The 13,966-nt window shown below is 44.6% G+C and overlaps 1 protein-coding gene across 1 annotated transcript; it reads left to right on the top strand.

Annotated features, from left to right (window-relative positions):
* Window positions 1-423: 423 nt before the first annotated feature.
* On the top strand, window positions 424-12,121 carry LOC115337794 (erythroid membrane-associated protein-like). The gene is given in 8 exon segments (XM_030006200.2): window positions 424-428; window positions 1,426-1,452; window positions 1,891-1,917; window positions 9,998-10,024; window positions 10,792-10,812; window positions 10,936-10,962; window positions 11,546-11,907; window positions 11,909-12,121. Coding segments are annotated over 5 exon segments (567 nt in total). The 5' UTR covers window positions 424-428; window positions 1,426-1,452; window positions 1,891-1,917; window positions 9,998-10,008; the 3' UTR covers window positions 12,050-12,121.
* Window positions 12,122-13,966: the final 1,845 nt, after the last annotated feature.

The raw sequence follows: 13,966 nt of genomic DNA, 5'->3' as shown, positions 1-13,966 counted from the left end.
TTGCCACCTCTCAGCTGATAAGTCAGTATGACTTGTGAAATAAAACTGAGTATATACTAAATTATCAGAGAACAGAAAGAAGTCTTTTTACTATGAAGATCTTCGAATACTGGCACAGGTTGCCCTGGAGAGCTTGTGGAGTCTCCACCTTGGAGACATTCAAAACACAACTGGACACAGCCCTGGGCCAACACTGCTTGAGCAGGGTGGGTGGACTAGTTGGATCTCCAGAGGTCCCCTTCTTCAATAATTTATGTGTATGTATATATACATGGAAATATATACATACAACTATACATATAAATTGTTGTGGCTTAATCATTCCTGTACAGTGTTTAAAATGGAATGTGAAGTGCTTGAAGAATTATTTTTAGGATATAAAAATATTTCTCTGTTCACAGAAAATGCACAAAAGGAAATTCAAAAAGGTAAGTGTAACAGCTTTTTTTTTCATTCATTTCTATCTATAAATCTCTCTAGTCCTTTAGAACCAGATAAAAGCTGAGCTCAGGAAATACTAGTGACTGTTTTGCTTTTGCAAAATAAAATTTTTTAAAAATCTTTGCAATACCTTTTATATTGACCACTTAAAGATAATCAATGCCCATTGCAAAGACGATGACTAACTCCATGGAGAAGTTTGAGATATGGCTGGTATTTTTTGCTCAGTATTTGAGCCTGCAAATTGTTCTGTTGGTTAATTTGGGTAAGTTAATGTGTTCTTAATTTGGGATCATGGCTTGTGATGAATTTCAGTCTGTAAGAAAAGAAAGAATTAAGCTCTAGAGCCTGAAAAATAATTTTAAAAATCATTTTCTGATCTTTTTCTAAAGACTGGTTAGGACTGCCTTGTACAAAAGTAGAACAAGAAGATTGCTTTTACTGTGAAGAGCAAGTGTGCTGGGTATGCAAATTATGCCAGAGATGTAGTAAATACAGTAAACCTTTTTGAAGTCCTTTTTAGTAGCCCTTATGGTACCATGGAGAAACATCAGTTATAGCTTTTATAAAGCCTTGTTTGAGAATATCTGGACACAGTTCTGTTGTTTCAACATAAGTACTAAGAACCATCAGCAGATGGGTGTGCTAATGCCATTCAAGCACACCCTCATTAAAGTACTCATTTGGGGTTTTCCCTTTAGTTCAGTCGTCTGAAGTACTTCATTTTACCAAGGTGAATTTCTTGACCACTCTTTTTATTCCCACATTAAGGGGAAGTACCAGCGTAAGGAAGACTATAACTCTGGCTGCTTTATAGCAGGGGAACATCTGGTCATTTTTATGAAGCTCAGATCATTTCATTTTATCTTTGCTCTTGCTATACAGAACACAGGGGAACACATGGAAAATTCAACGTATTTGTGTTTAAAAAAAAAAAAAAGGAAAGGAAATTGTGTTTTAATATTTAAACATAATCTTTTTCAGAGATAAGCCAACTCAAGGATGAACTGGGTAAGACCATATTTTGACTTCCTCGTTATGTTGGTTTGGAGTATCCCTTGGTTAGAAGAAGCCTCTATATTTCCAAAAGTTATAGTATCACGAAAGAGGGCCTGTATTGAAAATGTCCTTCTATTGTAAAGGTAGAGTTTTCAATTGCATTAATGATATCTGGTATTATTATCTTCAATGCCACCTGGTTTTAGCCAGTAGATGTTACATATCTAGTCTAAGCTAATAATCTAGACTCCTTCTACAGGATGGGTATCTTCAGAGGACAATGTATCTCCCACCTATTTTGAAATCATATTCTGAACTTAATGGCAAGCCTCAGTTCCCTAAATGAACACATTCTTTAACACTGAAATTCTCGGTCACATTTTGTGAGGTTTTTGTCTTGAATAATGTAACGTCCTCTGCTATTTCTCAGTTTGTTGCTTTGTTTTTCAGCTGAGGAGCGGGACAGAATTCAGAAGGGTAAACTAACATTTTTTTTCTACCCTGCATTTAGTACCACATGCTATTCTTTTAACCATACCCTGAAAGATGCTTTGCAGGTGACCATTCTAATAACACAGTGGTGTTTTATGCAATTTTGAATACTAGAGTTGGAAAAACATTCTCAGAACTTCACATTTGCAAAGATTAACTCCCCGATTCCAACCAAAAAAATAATTGAAAAGTTGTGTTATGTGTATGTGTACACACAGTCTCTCTATCTATAGTTATATAGCTGTATATCTACAGATAGAGAGTATATATGTATATGTCGTGGTTTAACCCCAGCCAGCAACTAAGCACCACGCAGCCGCTCACTCACTCCCCCACCACCCAGTGGGATGGGGGAGAAAATCGGGAAAAAGAAGCAAAACCCACGGGTTGAGATAAGAACAGTTTAATAGAACAGAAAAGAAGAAGAAACGGATAATGATAATGATAACACTAATAAAATGACAACAGCAATAATGAAAGGATTGGAATGTACAAATGATGCGCAGTGCAATTGCTCACCACCCGCCGACCGGCACCCAGCTAGTCCCCCGAGCCGCGATTCCCCGCCCCCACTTCCCAGTTCCTATACTAGATGGGACGTCATATGGTATGGAATACCCTGTTGGCCAGTTTGGGTCAGGTGCCCTGGCTGTGTCCTGTGCCAACTTCTTGTGCCCCTCCAGCTTTCTCGCTGGCTGGGCATGAGAAGCTGAAAAATCCTTGACTTTAGTCTAAACACTACTAGCAGCAACTGAAAACATCAGTGTTATCAACATTCTTCTCATACTGAACTCAAAACATAGCACCGTACCAGCTACTAGGAAGACAGTTAACTCTATCCCAGCTGAAACTAGGACAGTATCCACCCCTTATTCTATACCATTGACGTCATGCTCAGTTCCCATACCTTTAGTTACATCCTGGTCAATCATCAACACCTTATCTATCACTTTGAGACATATGAACAATGATATATATATATATATATACACATACACAGAGATATCATTCCTTTAGTTTATGGGTTATGTTCATTAAATGTTCATTGAGTTCATTTAGTTCCTGACTCTGGGCTCCATCCGTCATACCAGTCTTTCTGGGCAGGAGGGATGGTGCAAAGTCCTCTCAGTCGGTAGAGCAGAGTTGGGCTTCAGTGCAGTATGACGAGCAGTTGACATTGGACGCAGCAGGAGGATGGTGTGCACCGTTGGATTGTTGCATGCTGGAGTCAGTTCTGGTTCCATCACTACTGCGCTTCGCTCAGTTTTATCACAGTTTTTCTTGCTTGATCTAAGTGATTCTTACTATAGTACTATGGATATAGCATATAACAATTATAGTAATGATAACATACAGTAGCAGGGTTATATAGCAACTAGTATCATACAGTTTAATTCTGGCTATTCTCACCTAAAATTAAATCCCCTTGAGGCACACATCGGACTTCCCCATCTTTTCGCATCACCCACCAAGTGCACCCAGGCCCTTGAGCAAAAGCAATCCCACGAATGGGTTTACCTTTGCCTGAGGCAGGAGTAACCCAGACTGTCTTCCCTAACATATTTTTTGTGTGCACTACAGGGACTTTATCCCCTTCTACAGTACGTAAAAATTCTGACTGGGCAGGGCCACCCCGATTGGCAGATCCTCTGGTGTTGACTAACCAGGTGGCTTTTGCTAAATGTGTATCCCAATGTTTGAAAGTTCCACCCCCATTGCTCTCAATGTAGTCTTTAACAGTCCATTGTATCGCTCAATTTTCCCAGAGGCTGGTGCATGATAGGGGATGTGATACACCCACTCAATGCCATGCTCTTTGGCCCAGGTGTCTATGAGGTTGTTTCGGAAATGAGTCCCGTTGTCTGACTCAATTCTCTCTGGGGTGCCATGTCGCCACAAGACCTGCTTTTCAAGGCCCAGGATAGTGTTCCGGGCAGTGGCATGGGGTACAGAATATGTTTCCAGCCATCCGGTGGTTGTTTCCACCATTGTGAGCACATAGCGCTTGCCTTGGCGAGTTTGTGGGAGTGTGATATAGTCAATCTGCCAGGCTTCCCCAAATTTATATTTCAGCCATCGTCCTCCATACCACAGGGGTTTTAACCGTTTGGCTTGCTTAATTGCAGCACATGTTTCACATTCATGGATAACCTGTGCAATAGTGTCCATGCTCAAGTCCACCCCTCGGTCACGAGCCCATCTATATGTTGCATCTCTTCCCTGATGGCCTGAAGCATCATGGGCCCATCGAGCCATAAATAGCTCACCCTTATGTTGCCAGTCCAAGTCCACCTGAGCCACTTCAATCTTGGCAGCCTGATCCACCTGTTGGTTATTTTGATGTTCTTCAGTGGCCCGACTCTTGGGTACGTGAGCATCTACGTGACGTACTTTTACAACCAGATTCTCTAGCCGGGATGCGATATCTTGCCACAGTGCGGCAGCCCAAATGGGTTTACCTCTGCGCTGCCAGTTGCTCTGCTTCCACTGCTGTAACCACCCCCACAGGGCATTTGCCACCATCCATGAGTCAGTATAGAGATAGAGCACTGGCCACTTTTCTCTTTCAGCAATGTCTAACGCTAGCTGGATGGCTTTCACCTCTGCAAACTGACTCGATTCACCTTCTCCTTCAGCAGTTTCTGCGACTTGTCGTGTAGGATTCCATACAGCAGCCTTCCACCTCCGATGCTTTCCCACAATGCGACAGGACCCATCAGTGAACAGAGCATATTGCTTCTCATTTTCTGGCAGTTTATTATACAGCGGGGCTTCTTCAGCACGCGTTACCTCCTCCTCTGGCGACATTCCAAAATCTTTGCCTTCTGGCCAGTCCGTGATCACTTCTAAAATTCCTGGGCGACTGGGGTTTCCTATGCGAGCCCGTTGTGTGATCAGTGCAATCCACTTACTCCACGTGGCATCAGTCGCGTGATGTGTAGAGGAGACCCTCCCTTTGAACATCCAGCCCAGCACTGGCAGTCGGGGTGCTAAGAGGAGCTGTGTTTCAGTACCAACCACTTCTGAGGCAGCTCGAACTCCTTCATATGCTGCCAATATCTCTTTTTCAGTTGGAGTATAGCGAGCCTCGGATCCTCGATATCCTCGACTCCAAAACCCCAGGGGTCGACCTCGGGTCTCCCGGGTGCTTTCTGCCAGAGGCTCCAGGTAGGGCCATTCTCCCCGGCTGCAGTATAAAGCACATTTTTAACATCTTGTCCTGCCCGGACTGGTCCAAGGGCTACTGCATGAACAATCTCCCGTTTAATTTGTTCAAAGGCTTGCTGTTGCTCAGGGCCCCATTTAAAATCATTCTTCTTCCGGGTCACTTGATAGAGAGGGCTTACAATCAGACTGTAATTTGGAATATGCATTCTCCAAAAACCCACAACACCTAAGAAAGCCTGTGTTTCCTTTTTATTAGTCGGTGGAGACATAGCTGCTATTTTGTTGATCACATCCATTGGGATCTGACGACGTCTTGCCATTTTATTCCTAAAAACTGGATCTCCTGTGCAGGTCCCTTGACCTTACTTTCTTTATGGCAAAACCGGCTTTCAGAAGGATTTGGATTATCTTCTTCCCTTTCTCAAAGACTTCTTCTGCCGTGTTGCCCCATACAATGATGTCATCAATGTATTGCAGGTGTTCCGGAGCTTCACCTTTTCCAGTGCAGTCTGGATTAGTCCATGGCAAATGGTGGGGCTGTGTTTCCACCCCTGGGGCAATCGATTCCAAGTGTACTGGACACCCCTCCAAGTAAAGGCAAACTGTGGACGACACTCTGCTGCCAGAGGGATTGAGAAAAACGCATTAGCAATGTCAATTGTAGCATACCACTTGGCTGCCTTTGACTCTAGTTCGTATTGAAGTTCTAGCATATCTGGAACGGCAGCACTCAGCGGTGGCGTAACTTCATTCAGGCCACGATAGTCAACTGTTAGTCTCCACTCCCCATTAGACTTTCGCACTGGCCATATGGGACTATTAAAGGGTGAGAGAGTTTTGCTGATCACTCCTTGGCTCTCCAGTTGGCGAATCAACTTGTGGATGGGAATCAGAGAGTCTCGGTTGGTGCGATATTGCCGCCGGTGCACCGTCGTGGTAGCAATTGGCACTTGTTGTTCTTCAACCCTCAGCAACCCCACGATCGAAGGGTCTTGAGAGAGACCAGGCAGGGTAGACAGCTGTTCAGTGCCCTCCGTCTCCAAGGCAGCTATACCAAAAGCCCATCGATACCCCTTCGGATCCTTAAAATACCCTCTCCTGAGATAGTCTATGCCAAGGATACACGGAGCCTCCGGACCAGTCACAATGGGGTGTTTCTGCCATTCATTCCCAGTTAGGCTTACTTCAGCTTCCAATACAGTTAACTCTTGGGATCCCCCTGTCACACCAGAAATACAGATGGGTTCTGCCCCTTTATAACTTGATGGCATTAGAGTGCACTGTGCGGGTGTCTACTAGAGCCTTATACTCCTGTGGGTCTAACGTGCCAGGCCATCGAATCCACACAGTCCAATAGACCCGGTTATCCCTTTCCTCCACCTGGCTGGAGGCAGGGCCCCTCTAATTCTGGCCAGAGTATCCGGTATTCACTTCTCGTAAAATTGGCTCAGAAGTCCCTTCAAGAGGATCAGAAATAAGATCAGCCCTTCTGCTCTGTTTGGAAACTGGAGCGGCATTTTTCCTAGTAGAATCCCCTTTTGTGGTGGTTTTTCCTCGCAGCTCACGTACCCGTGCATTTAGGACCGAGGTAGGTTTTCCATCCCATTTCCTCATGTCCTCTCCATGATCACATAGGTAAAACCACAGGGCACCTCGCGGTGTGTACCTTCTATATCTCTCTCTTGGGCAGAAGAGCGCTCACTCCTAATAGCTGAGACATTGGTCCTTACAGGTGGGCAATAGGACATATCCTCTTTGAATTGTTGGAAATCCTCGGACAGCTTCTCCACAGCCGAAATGCAGGCTTGTAGGGAGGAGGAGAGATTTTCTTCGTATTGACGGAGTTGGCGAGCCACTTCATCCACTGTCGGTGCCTCTTCGTCTTTCCAGGTCATTATTGCCAGTGAGTTGGCATAGGACGATGGTGCGCTCCGTACAAATTTCCGCCACATAGGTCGTGTGCATTGGACTTCGTCTGGATTTGGGTAATTGTGGGTTGTCCGGGTCATGATGAATCGTCTCTAGCACAGCTAATTCCCTCAGATATTGGATACCTTTTTCCATGGTGGTCCACTTGCTTGATTGACATATAACATCTTCCTTGAAGGGGTACCTTTCCTTCACACTTGACAAGAGTCGCCCCAGAGGCTGATGGCTTGTGTTCCTCTTCCAATTGCCTTGTCAATGCCACCTTCCCTGGCAAGCGATCCCAGCTGCTTGGCTTCCCTACCTTCTAATTCCAAGCTATTAGCCCCATTGTCCCAGCATCGGAGAAGCCAGGTGATAATATGCTCACCTATACGGCGGCCAAAATCTTTTCGCATATCTCGCAGCTCACTCAAGGATAGGGACCGGGTTATTACCTCTGGTTCTGCCTCTTCCTCCTGTTCCCGTGATGGCCCTGGTTCACCTTCATCCTTTGCTAAGCGAGCTGATTTTTTATATTTCTTTTTCTGTACGGGGGCAACTGATACTGGTGCAGGTTGATCCGCTGGTTCAGTTGCAGTATCACTCGCCGGGTTTTGGATATCCGCAGCGTCTGTCGCCAAGGTTTGGGTAGCAGCATCTGTCGCCAAGGTTTGGGTAGCAGCAGTGCTCGTCGCTGGGGCTGGAGGGGCTGCAGTGCCTGTTGCTGAGGTTTGGGTAGCCACAGTTCTCATTGCCAGGGCTGGAGGGGTCACGGTACCTGTCACCAGGGTCTGGGTGGCCGCAATGCTCGTCGCCGGGGCTGGAGGGGCCGCAGCGCCCATTGCCGGGGTTTGGGTGACCGCAGTGCTCATTGCTTTGTTGTTAGGTCCAGAGACCTTCTCTTCCCCTTGGGGGTGCTGAGTTGTGTCGAACAGGGCTCGATAGGCATGGGCCAGGCCCCAGCACGTTGCAGTGATTTGTATCTCTCTGGAGCTGCCGGGGTGACAGCATACCTTTTCCAAATATTTTACTAGTTCTTCTGGATTCTGCATTTGTTCAGGGGTGAATTTCCAAAACACTGGAGGTGCCCACTTTTCTAGGTACTTGCCCATACTACCCCACACACCCTGCCACTCATAATTATCCAGCCTCGGGGCAGACCTCTGGGTGATCTTCTTAAATAGTTGTTTAACCTTAAACAAGAGCTGAACCACATTCAGAAGCATGCTAATTCCCAGCAGTAGGGCTAGGACCGTGCTGGTATCAACATCCCAAGAGTATTCAAATTTTTCAAAATTCCCAAACACCATTGTAACTGGACTGAAGGAGAAAGGAGAGGGGAAAAAAGGTATCCCACTCATAGACTGGTTTTCCAAGGAGGAAAGGTAAATGGTATAATTATTAATAGTTTTCCCACAGATGGCTCCCGCCGTATAAAGGTGACAATGCTGAGTGCAAATACCGGATTAATTCCACAACTGATGACTTTATCATACCATAAACCAGTGTTATACAATACATCAAGCAAAAACCTTAATCCACCTCCCACGGATGATAAGCAGGAGAAGAGGGACTACATACAGCAAGCGAGGTGATGCATAACAGAACTTCAAAAACCAGAGCAACAACTCTAAGAACACATAAATCAACATAATGACCAGCGACTATAAGACCAATATAATGAATGCTTATAACAAATTTGTTTTAACGAGCTCTGGTCAGGTTTGTCGTTATCTCAACCCTTCGGGCCCCACGTTGGGCGCCAAAATGGACTGTCGTGGTTTAACCCCAGCCAGCAACTAAGCACCACGCAGCCGCTCACTCACTCCCCCACCACCCAGTGGGATGGGGGAGAAAATCGGGAAAAAGAAGCAAAACCCACGGGTTGAGATAAGAACAGTTTAATAGAACAGAAAAGAAGAAACGGATAATGATAATGATAACACTAATAAAATGACAACAGCAATAATGAAAGGATTGGAATGTACAAATGATGCGCAGTGCAATTGCTCACCACCCGCCGACCGGCACCCAGCTAGTCCCCCGAGCCGCGATTCCCCGCCCCCACTTCCCAGTTCCTATACTAGATGGGACGTCATATGGTATGGAATACCCTGTTGGCCAGTTTGGGTCAGGTGCCCTGGCTGTGTCCTGTGCCAACTTCTTGTGCCCCTCCAGCTTTCTCGCTGGCTGGGCATGAGAAGCTGAAAAATCCTTGACTTTAGTCTAAACACTACTAGCAGCAACTGAAAACATCAGTGTTATCAACATTCTTCTCATACTGAACTCAAAACATAGCACCGTACCAGCTACTAGGAAGACAGTTAACTCTATCCCAGCTGAAACTAGGACAGTATATAAAGTTATTTTTCCACTGCTAGAAAATATTTAAACGGAACATTTTATTTATTCCATCTCAGAACAAAATAATGACAAAAGCATCTGATCACAGCATTAAAATGAATATAATGGGAAAAAACAGCGCAATTCCTCTTGAACATTGAGAATAAAAGAGTTCTCAAAAAAAACCTGTGACAAGCTGTGTCCCCAGGTGAAGCTAAGAACCATAAAAAGGATGCATTGGGGTTTATTTGCGTACAAGAGACAAATACAATCTCAAGCTTTGTGTTACTGAGAGAGGTTTTACTCTCCTTCTCTTATGATGCTCTATGAACTGTAAATATCCTTGGGAGCTATTTGTTCTGAATCACTCCCTCATTGTTTCTGACAGTTTATTTATTTTGTCATGTCTCGTGCTCAGGAATATTTGTGCAACACATTATTTAATACAAGAGAAAACTTACATAATGCATATCTATTATTCTACAAAGGTAAACAGATTAATCCTAGATCTATTAATATATATAAACAGATTAAGCCCGTATATATAGATAACCTATATATTAATATTCCAAAACGAATAGTGAGTGCCCCATAATTCCCTTGCTTTAGTCATCCTAAATTTTAATTTAATTTTGTTTCCTTGTAGAAACTCAGGATATGTCCTTCAAAATTGGTAAGGATATTAAGTTAACTTTGGTCCTTAAAAATAATTTATATTATTTGTGATTAGAAACACCATTTTGGAACTGAACTGTGTCACCATGTGTTGGCTGTTGCAGCACTACGTTCCCTTCCACACTGAGACTTAGTTGTCCCTAAAAAAAGTGGTTTTCTGACACAGTCTTGAACTCCAGAATGTCTGTTTCAATAACAAGGGTGCATCATTTCAATCCTTTAAGGATTTAATTTTTGCTGTAGCTGAGTAGAAAACAGATTTCCTTTCCTACTAACAAACTGATATTTTTGAAAGCAAGAAAAAAACCCCAAACTTTTATAGGCATTTTGACTCTTGGCCATGTGAAGCTCCTGTTTGTCACCTAACAGGAGACATGGCAACAGCTCCTGTATCTACCTACAGGTGATTCAGCTCACCTAACTAGTTATCTAAATTTTGGGCATTGAGGCTAAGGCAGAGTTCTTGGCTCCCTTGTTGAGAGATGAAGGCATCCAAGAGTAGTTTCAGATAGGTGGTTGAAACAGCAGCGAAGAAACACTTTCCGATGTGCCATTCTTTTTCTCCTGACTCTACACAGAGCCCAGGTGACTAGCTTGGGTTTGGATAACCTCTAGCTCTCCAAAGTTAAGCTAGCATCCTTTCCATAGTCCTAGGCCAGGTCATACCGACGTTAACGTAGTATTGGAAATACTCTTATTAGCACAGATACCCTACAGAAGAGCCTTGCCATGCATGAGGATAATATAACTTCCTGTCCTTTTCAGAAAAAATCCGGAACGAACTGGGTGAGTTGAAAGCTGAAAACACTTTTATCAAATCTACACCCCTCCAGCCCCATACTGTACTAAAATTGGGTAAATTAACACTCTGCAGTAATTTTAATTAATCATTCATTTCTTTTCTTGCAGAGTTCAGCAGAGCTCATAGAAATGCAGGTAAGCCAAGTCTCACCTGCCATTAACCTCATATTGTTCCATGCACATACCAGAGTCTCTCTCTTGTACTACGGAAAACTCAAAGGCTGTCAGAATTTGGGAAAAATTTGCAGCCCATTGGTTGAAACAGGCACGCAGGTTTTCTTAGGCATCTCCCATCTACACAGTTCTCGGTGTCACGAGTTGGGGTGAATCATTTCTGTACCAGCCAGGACCTTTTTACACGTTATGTGGCTTGGAGAGACTCAGCTTTGTGCTTTATTCCAAAAAACCATGCTGCCAGATGGGTCTGACCAGAGAGCCTGGATCTCCTCAGTCAGAGTAAGGATGAATTAATAAAGACACAGTGAAGCCAGAGAACAAGCACGCCCTGCTGGATATTATTTCTGTTATTGAGTTTTTGTCTGACAAACGCACACTGTATATTCCTGTGTTGTTTGGTTGGTTTGTTTGGGTTTTTTTTAATCATTTCTCTCTTTTATTCACTTCCTTTCAGATAGCTGTTTATTTTCCTGAAAATCAGAAATAACTTGCTGCTTTGTGTTTTTTTTCTCCTCCCCCCCCCCCCCTTTTCTTTCTCAAGTTACTATCACTCTGGATGAGAACTGCAAACATCCCAGCCTCATCATTAAAGAGAAAAACAGAGTCATGTCCTCCACCCAGAAAGACATCCTGCCCAAAGCGTTAGTGGTAGCTACTGAAGGGTTTTCAGAAAAGAAACATTACTGGGAAGTGGAGGTGGGGGACAAATCAGAATGGGAGCTGGGTGTGTTGTGTGAGGAGATTAGAAATACACTGAGGAGCAACACGATGAATACTTTCCCAAAGGGGAATTTATTCAGCCTACAGTTTTCTCAGGGAGAATACAGCTTAACTGGTGGGAAGGGTGTAAGAACTTGCAAGCCCTGCAGCGTGGTAGGTGTTCTCCTGGATCAGGAACTTTCATAAGCTTTCATTCTTTGATGTTGAAGAAAAGTGCCTTCTTGATTCTCTCTCATTTGAGTTTTCTGGGAATCTGTACCCATTCTTCAGTCCAGGCTCTGACGGCAAATGGTTGGGAGTACGCCCAACCAATGTATACATTTAAAACACATTACCCTCTCTGTGACGTCCTTCACAGGGCCAGGAGGAGATGAATAAATTAACAATGTGAATCACAGAGGATGTGAAAGCAGAGAGGAAGGCAAAGAAGTAATAGCAACTTTTAAAACCATGGTCAAGAAAGAAATAGTCTCTTAAGTACTTCTTAGGGATCCATCTTGTACTAAGAAATAATTTTGTAAAAACCCAGACCTGTCAAATATCGCAATTTTCTTTCATTTTGCCTGGACTAAAGAAACATGGATTTATTTCAGTATTTGTTGTGTATTCATTTTTGACTAATAAACCCATTGGAACAGTTTACCAAGAAGAGTGTGAATGTGAATTTCGAATTTTATACAAAGTTGGAAAACTATTAATAACAATCAGATTGTGAACTATGAAATGCAAGTAGTCTTTTTGGAAGTCTGCTTATAAGAGTTATTAAGTGATAAGGGTGAAATCCACAGGTCACATACTGGATGTGATAAAACCCGGGAACAATTGCTTATTTGTAAGCAGTTGGTTAAGTTAGTTTGACTTAAGGAATGGGAGTCAAGAGTTAGATTCAGCTCCCCAAATGTGGAAGCCTAATGCAATTTGAGCTCCCACGGGGCTATCAGAGCATGGGGATTTATAAGATTCTTACAGCCTCCTGAAGCAGCAGCGGAAGATGAGGGAAGGTGTGACATGGCATCTCAAGTGGCAATAGATGTCTGTCTTCAGGCAACTGAATGCCATCCTGTTCTCTACTGCCTGTAACCGGAGCATAAAACTCATGCTCACATGTAGGCAGTGTGGTGGGTTGACCCTGGCTGGCTGCCAGTTGCCCACCAAGCCGCACTGTCACTCCTCCTCCTCAGCTGGACAGGGGAGAGAAGATATGACAAAAGGCTCATGGGTCGAAATAAGGACAGGGAGAGATCACTCACCAATTGCCATCATGGGCAAAACAAGCTCAACTAGGGGAAATTATTTAATTTATTGCCAATCACATCAGAGTAGGAGAATGGTAAATAAACCCAAATCTTAGAACAAGATTTCCTCCACCCCTCCCTTCTTCCCGGGCTCAACTTCACTCTTGGCTTCTCTACCTCCCTTCCTCAAGCAGCACATAAGGACGGGGAATGGGTGTTGTGGTCAGTTCATGATGCATTGTCTCTGCTGCTCCTTCTTCCTCATGCTCTTCCCCTGCTCCAGCGTGGGGTCCCTCCCATGGGAGACAGTCTTCCATGAACTTCTCCAACGTGGGTCCTTCCCATGGCTGCAGTTCTTCACAAACTGCTTCAGCATGAGTCCCTTCCATGAGCAGCAGTCCTTGAGGGGCACACTGCTCCAGCGTGCGTCCCCCACGGGGACACAAGTCTTGCCAGAAAACTTGCTCCAGCGTGGGCTCCTCTCTCCATGGGTCCACAGGTCCTGCCAGGAGCCTGCTCTAGCATGGGCTTCCCACACGGTCACAGCCTCCTTCAGGCATCCACCTGCTCTGGCGTGGGGTCCTCCCCGGGCTGCAGGTGGAGATCTGCTCCACCGTGGACCTCCGTGGGCTGCAGGGGGACAGCCTGCCTCACCATGGTCTTCCCCACGGGCTGCAGGGGAATCTCTGCTCCTGCGCCTGGAGCACCTCCTCCCCATCCTTCTTCACTGGCCTGGGGGTCTGCAGGGTTGTTTCTCTTACATGTTGTCACTCCGCTCTCCGGCTTCAGTTTCTGTTGTGCAGCACTTTTTTTTAACCTTTCTTAAATTTATTATCACAGAGGTGCTACCAACTTTGCTGATGGGCTCATCTTCGGCCAGCAGCAGGTCCATCTCAGAGCCAGCTGGCATTTGCTCTATTGATCATAGGGAAAGCTTCTAGCAGCTTCTCACAGAAGCCACCCCTGTAGCCCCCCACTGCCAAAACCTTGCCACCCTACAATTAAGT

Source organism: Aquila chrysaetos, unplaced genomic scaffold, assembly GCF_900496995.4.
Source record: "Aquila chrysaetos chrysaetos unplaced genomic scaffold, bAquChr1.4, whole genome shotgun sequence".
Lineage (NCBI taxonomy): Eukaryota > Metazoa > Chordata > Aves > Accipitriformes > Accipitridae > Aquila > Aquila chrysaetos.
Note: the sequence above shows the minus strand (reverse complement) of the source record. Positions and strands in the feature narration are given on the sequence as shown.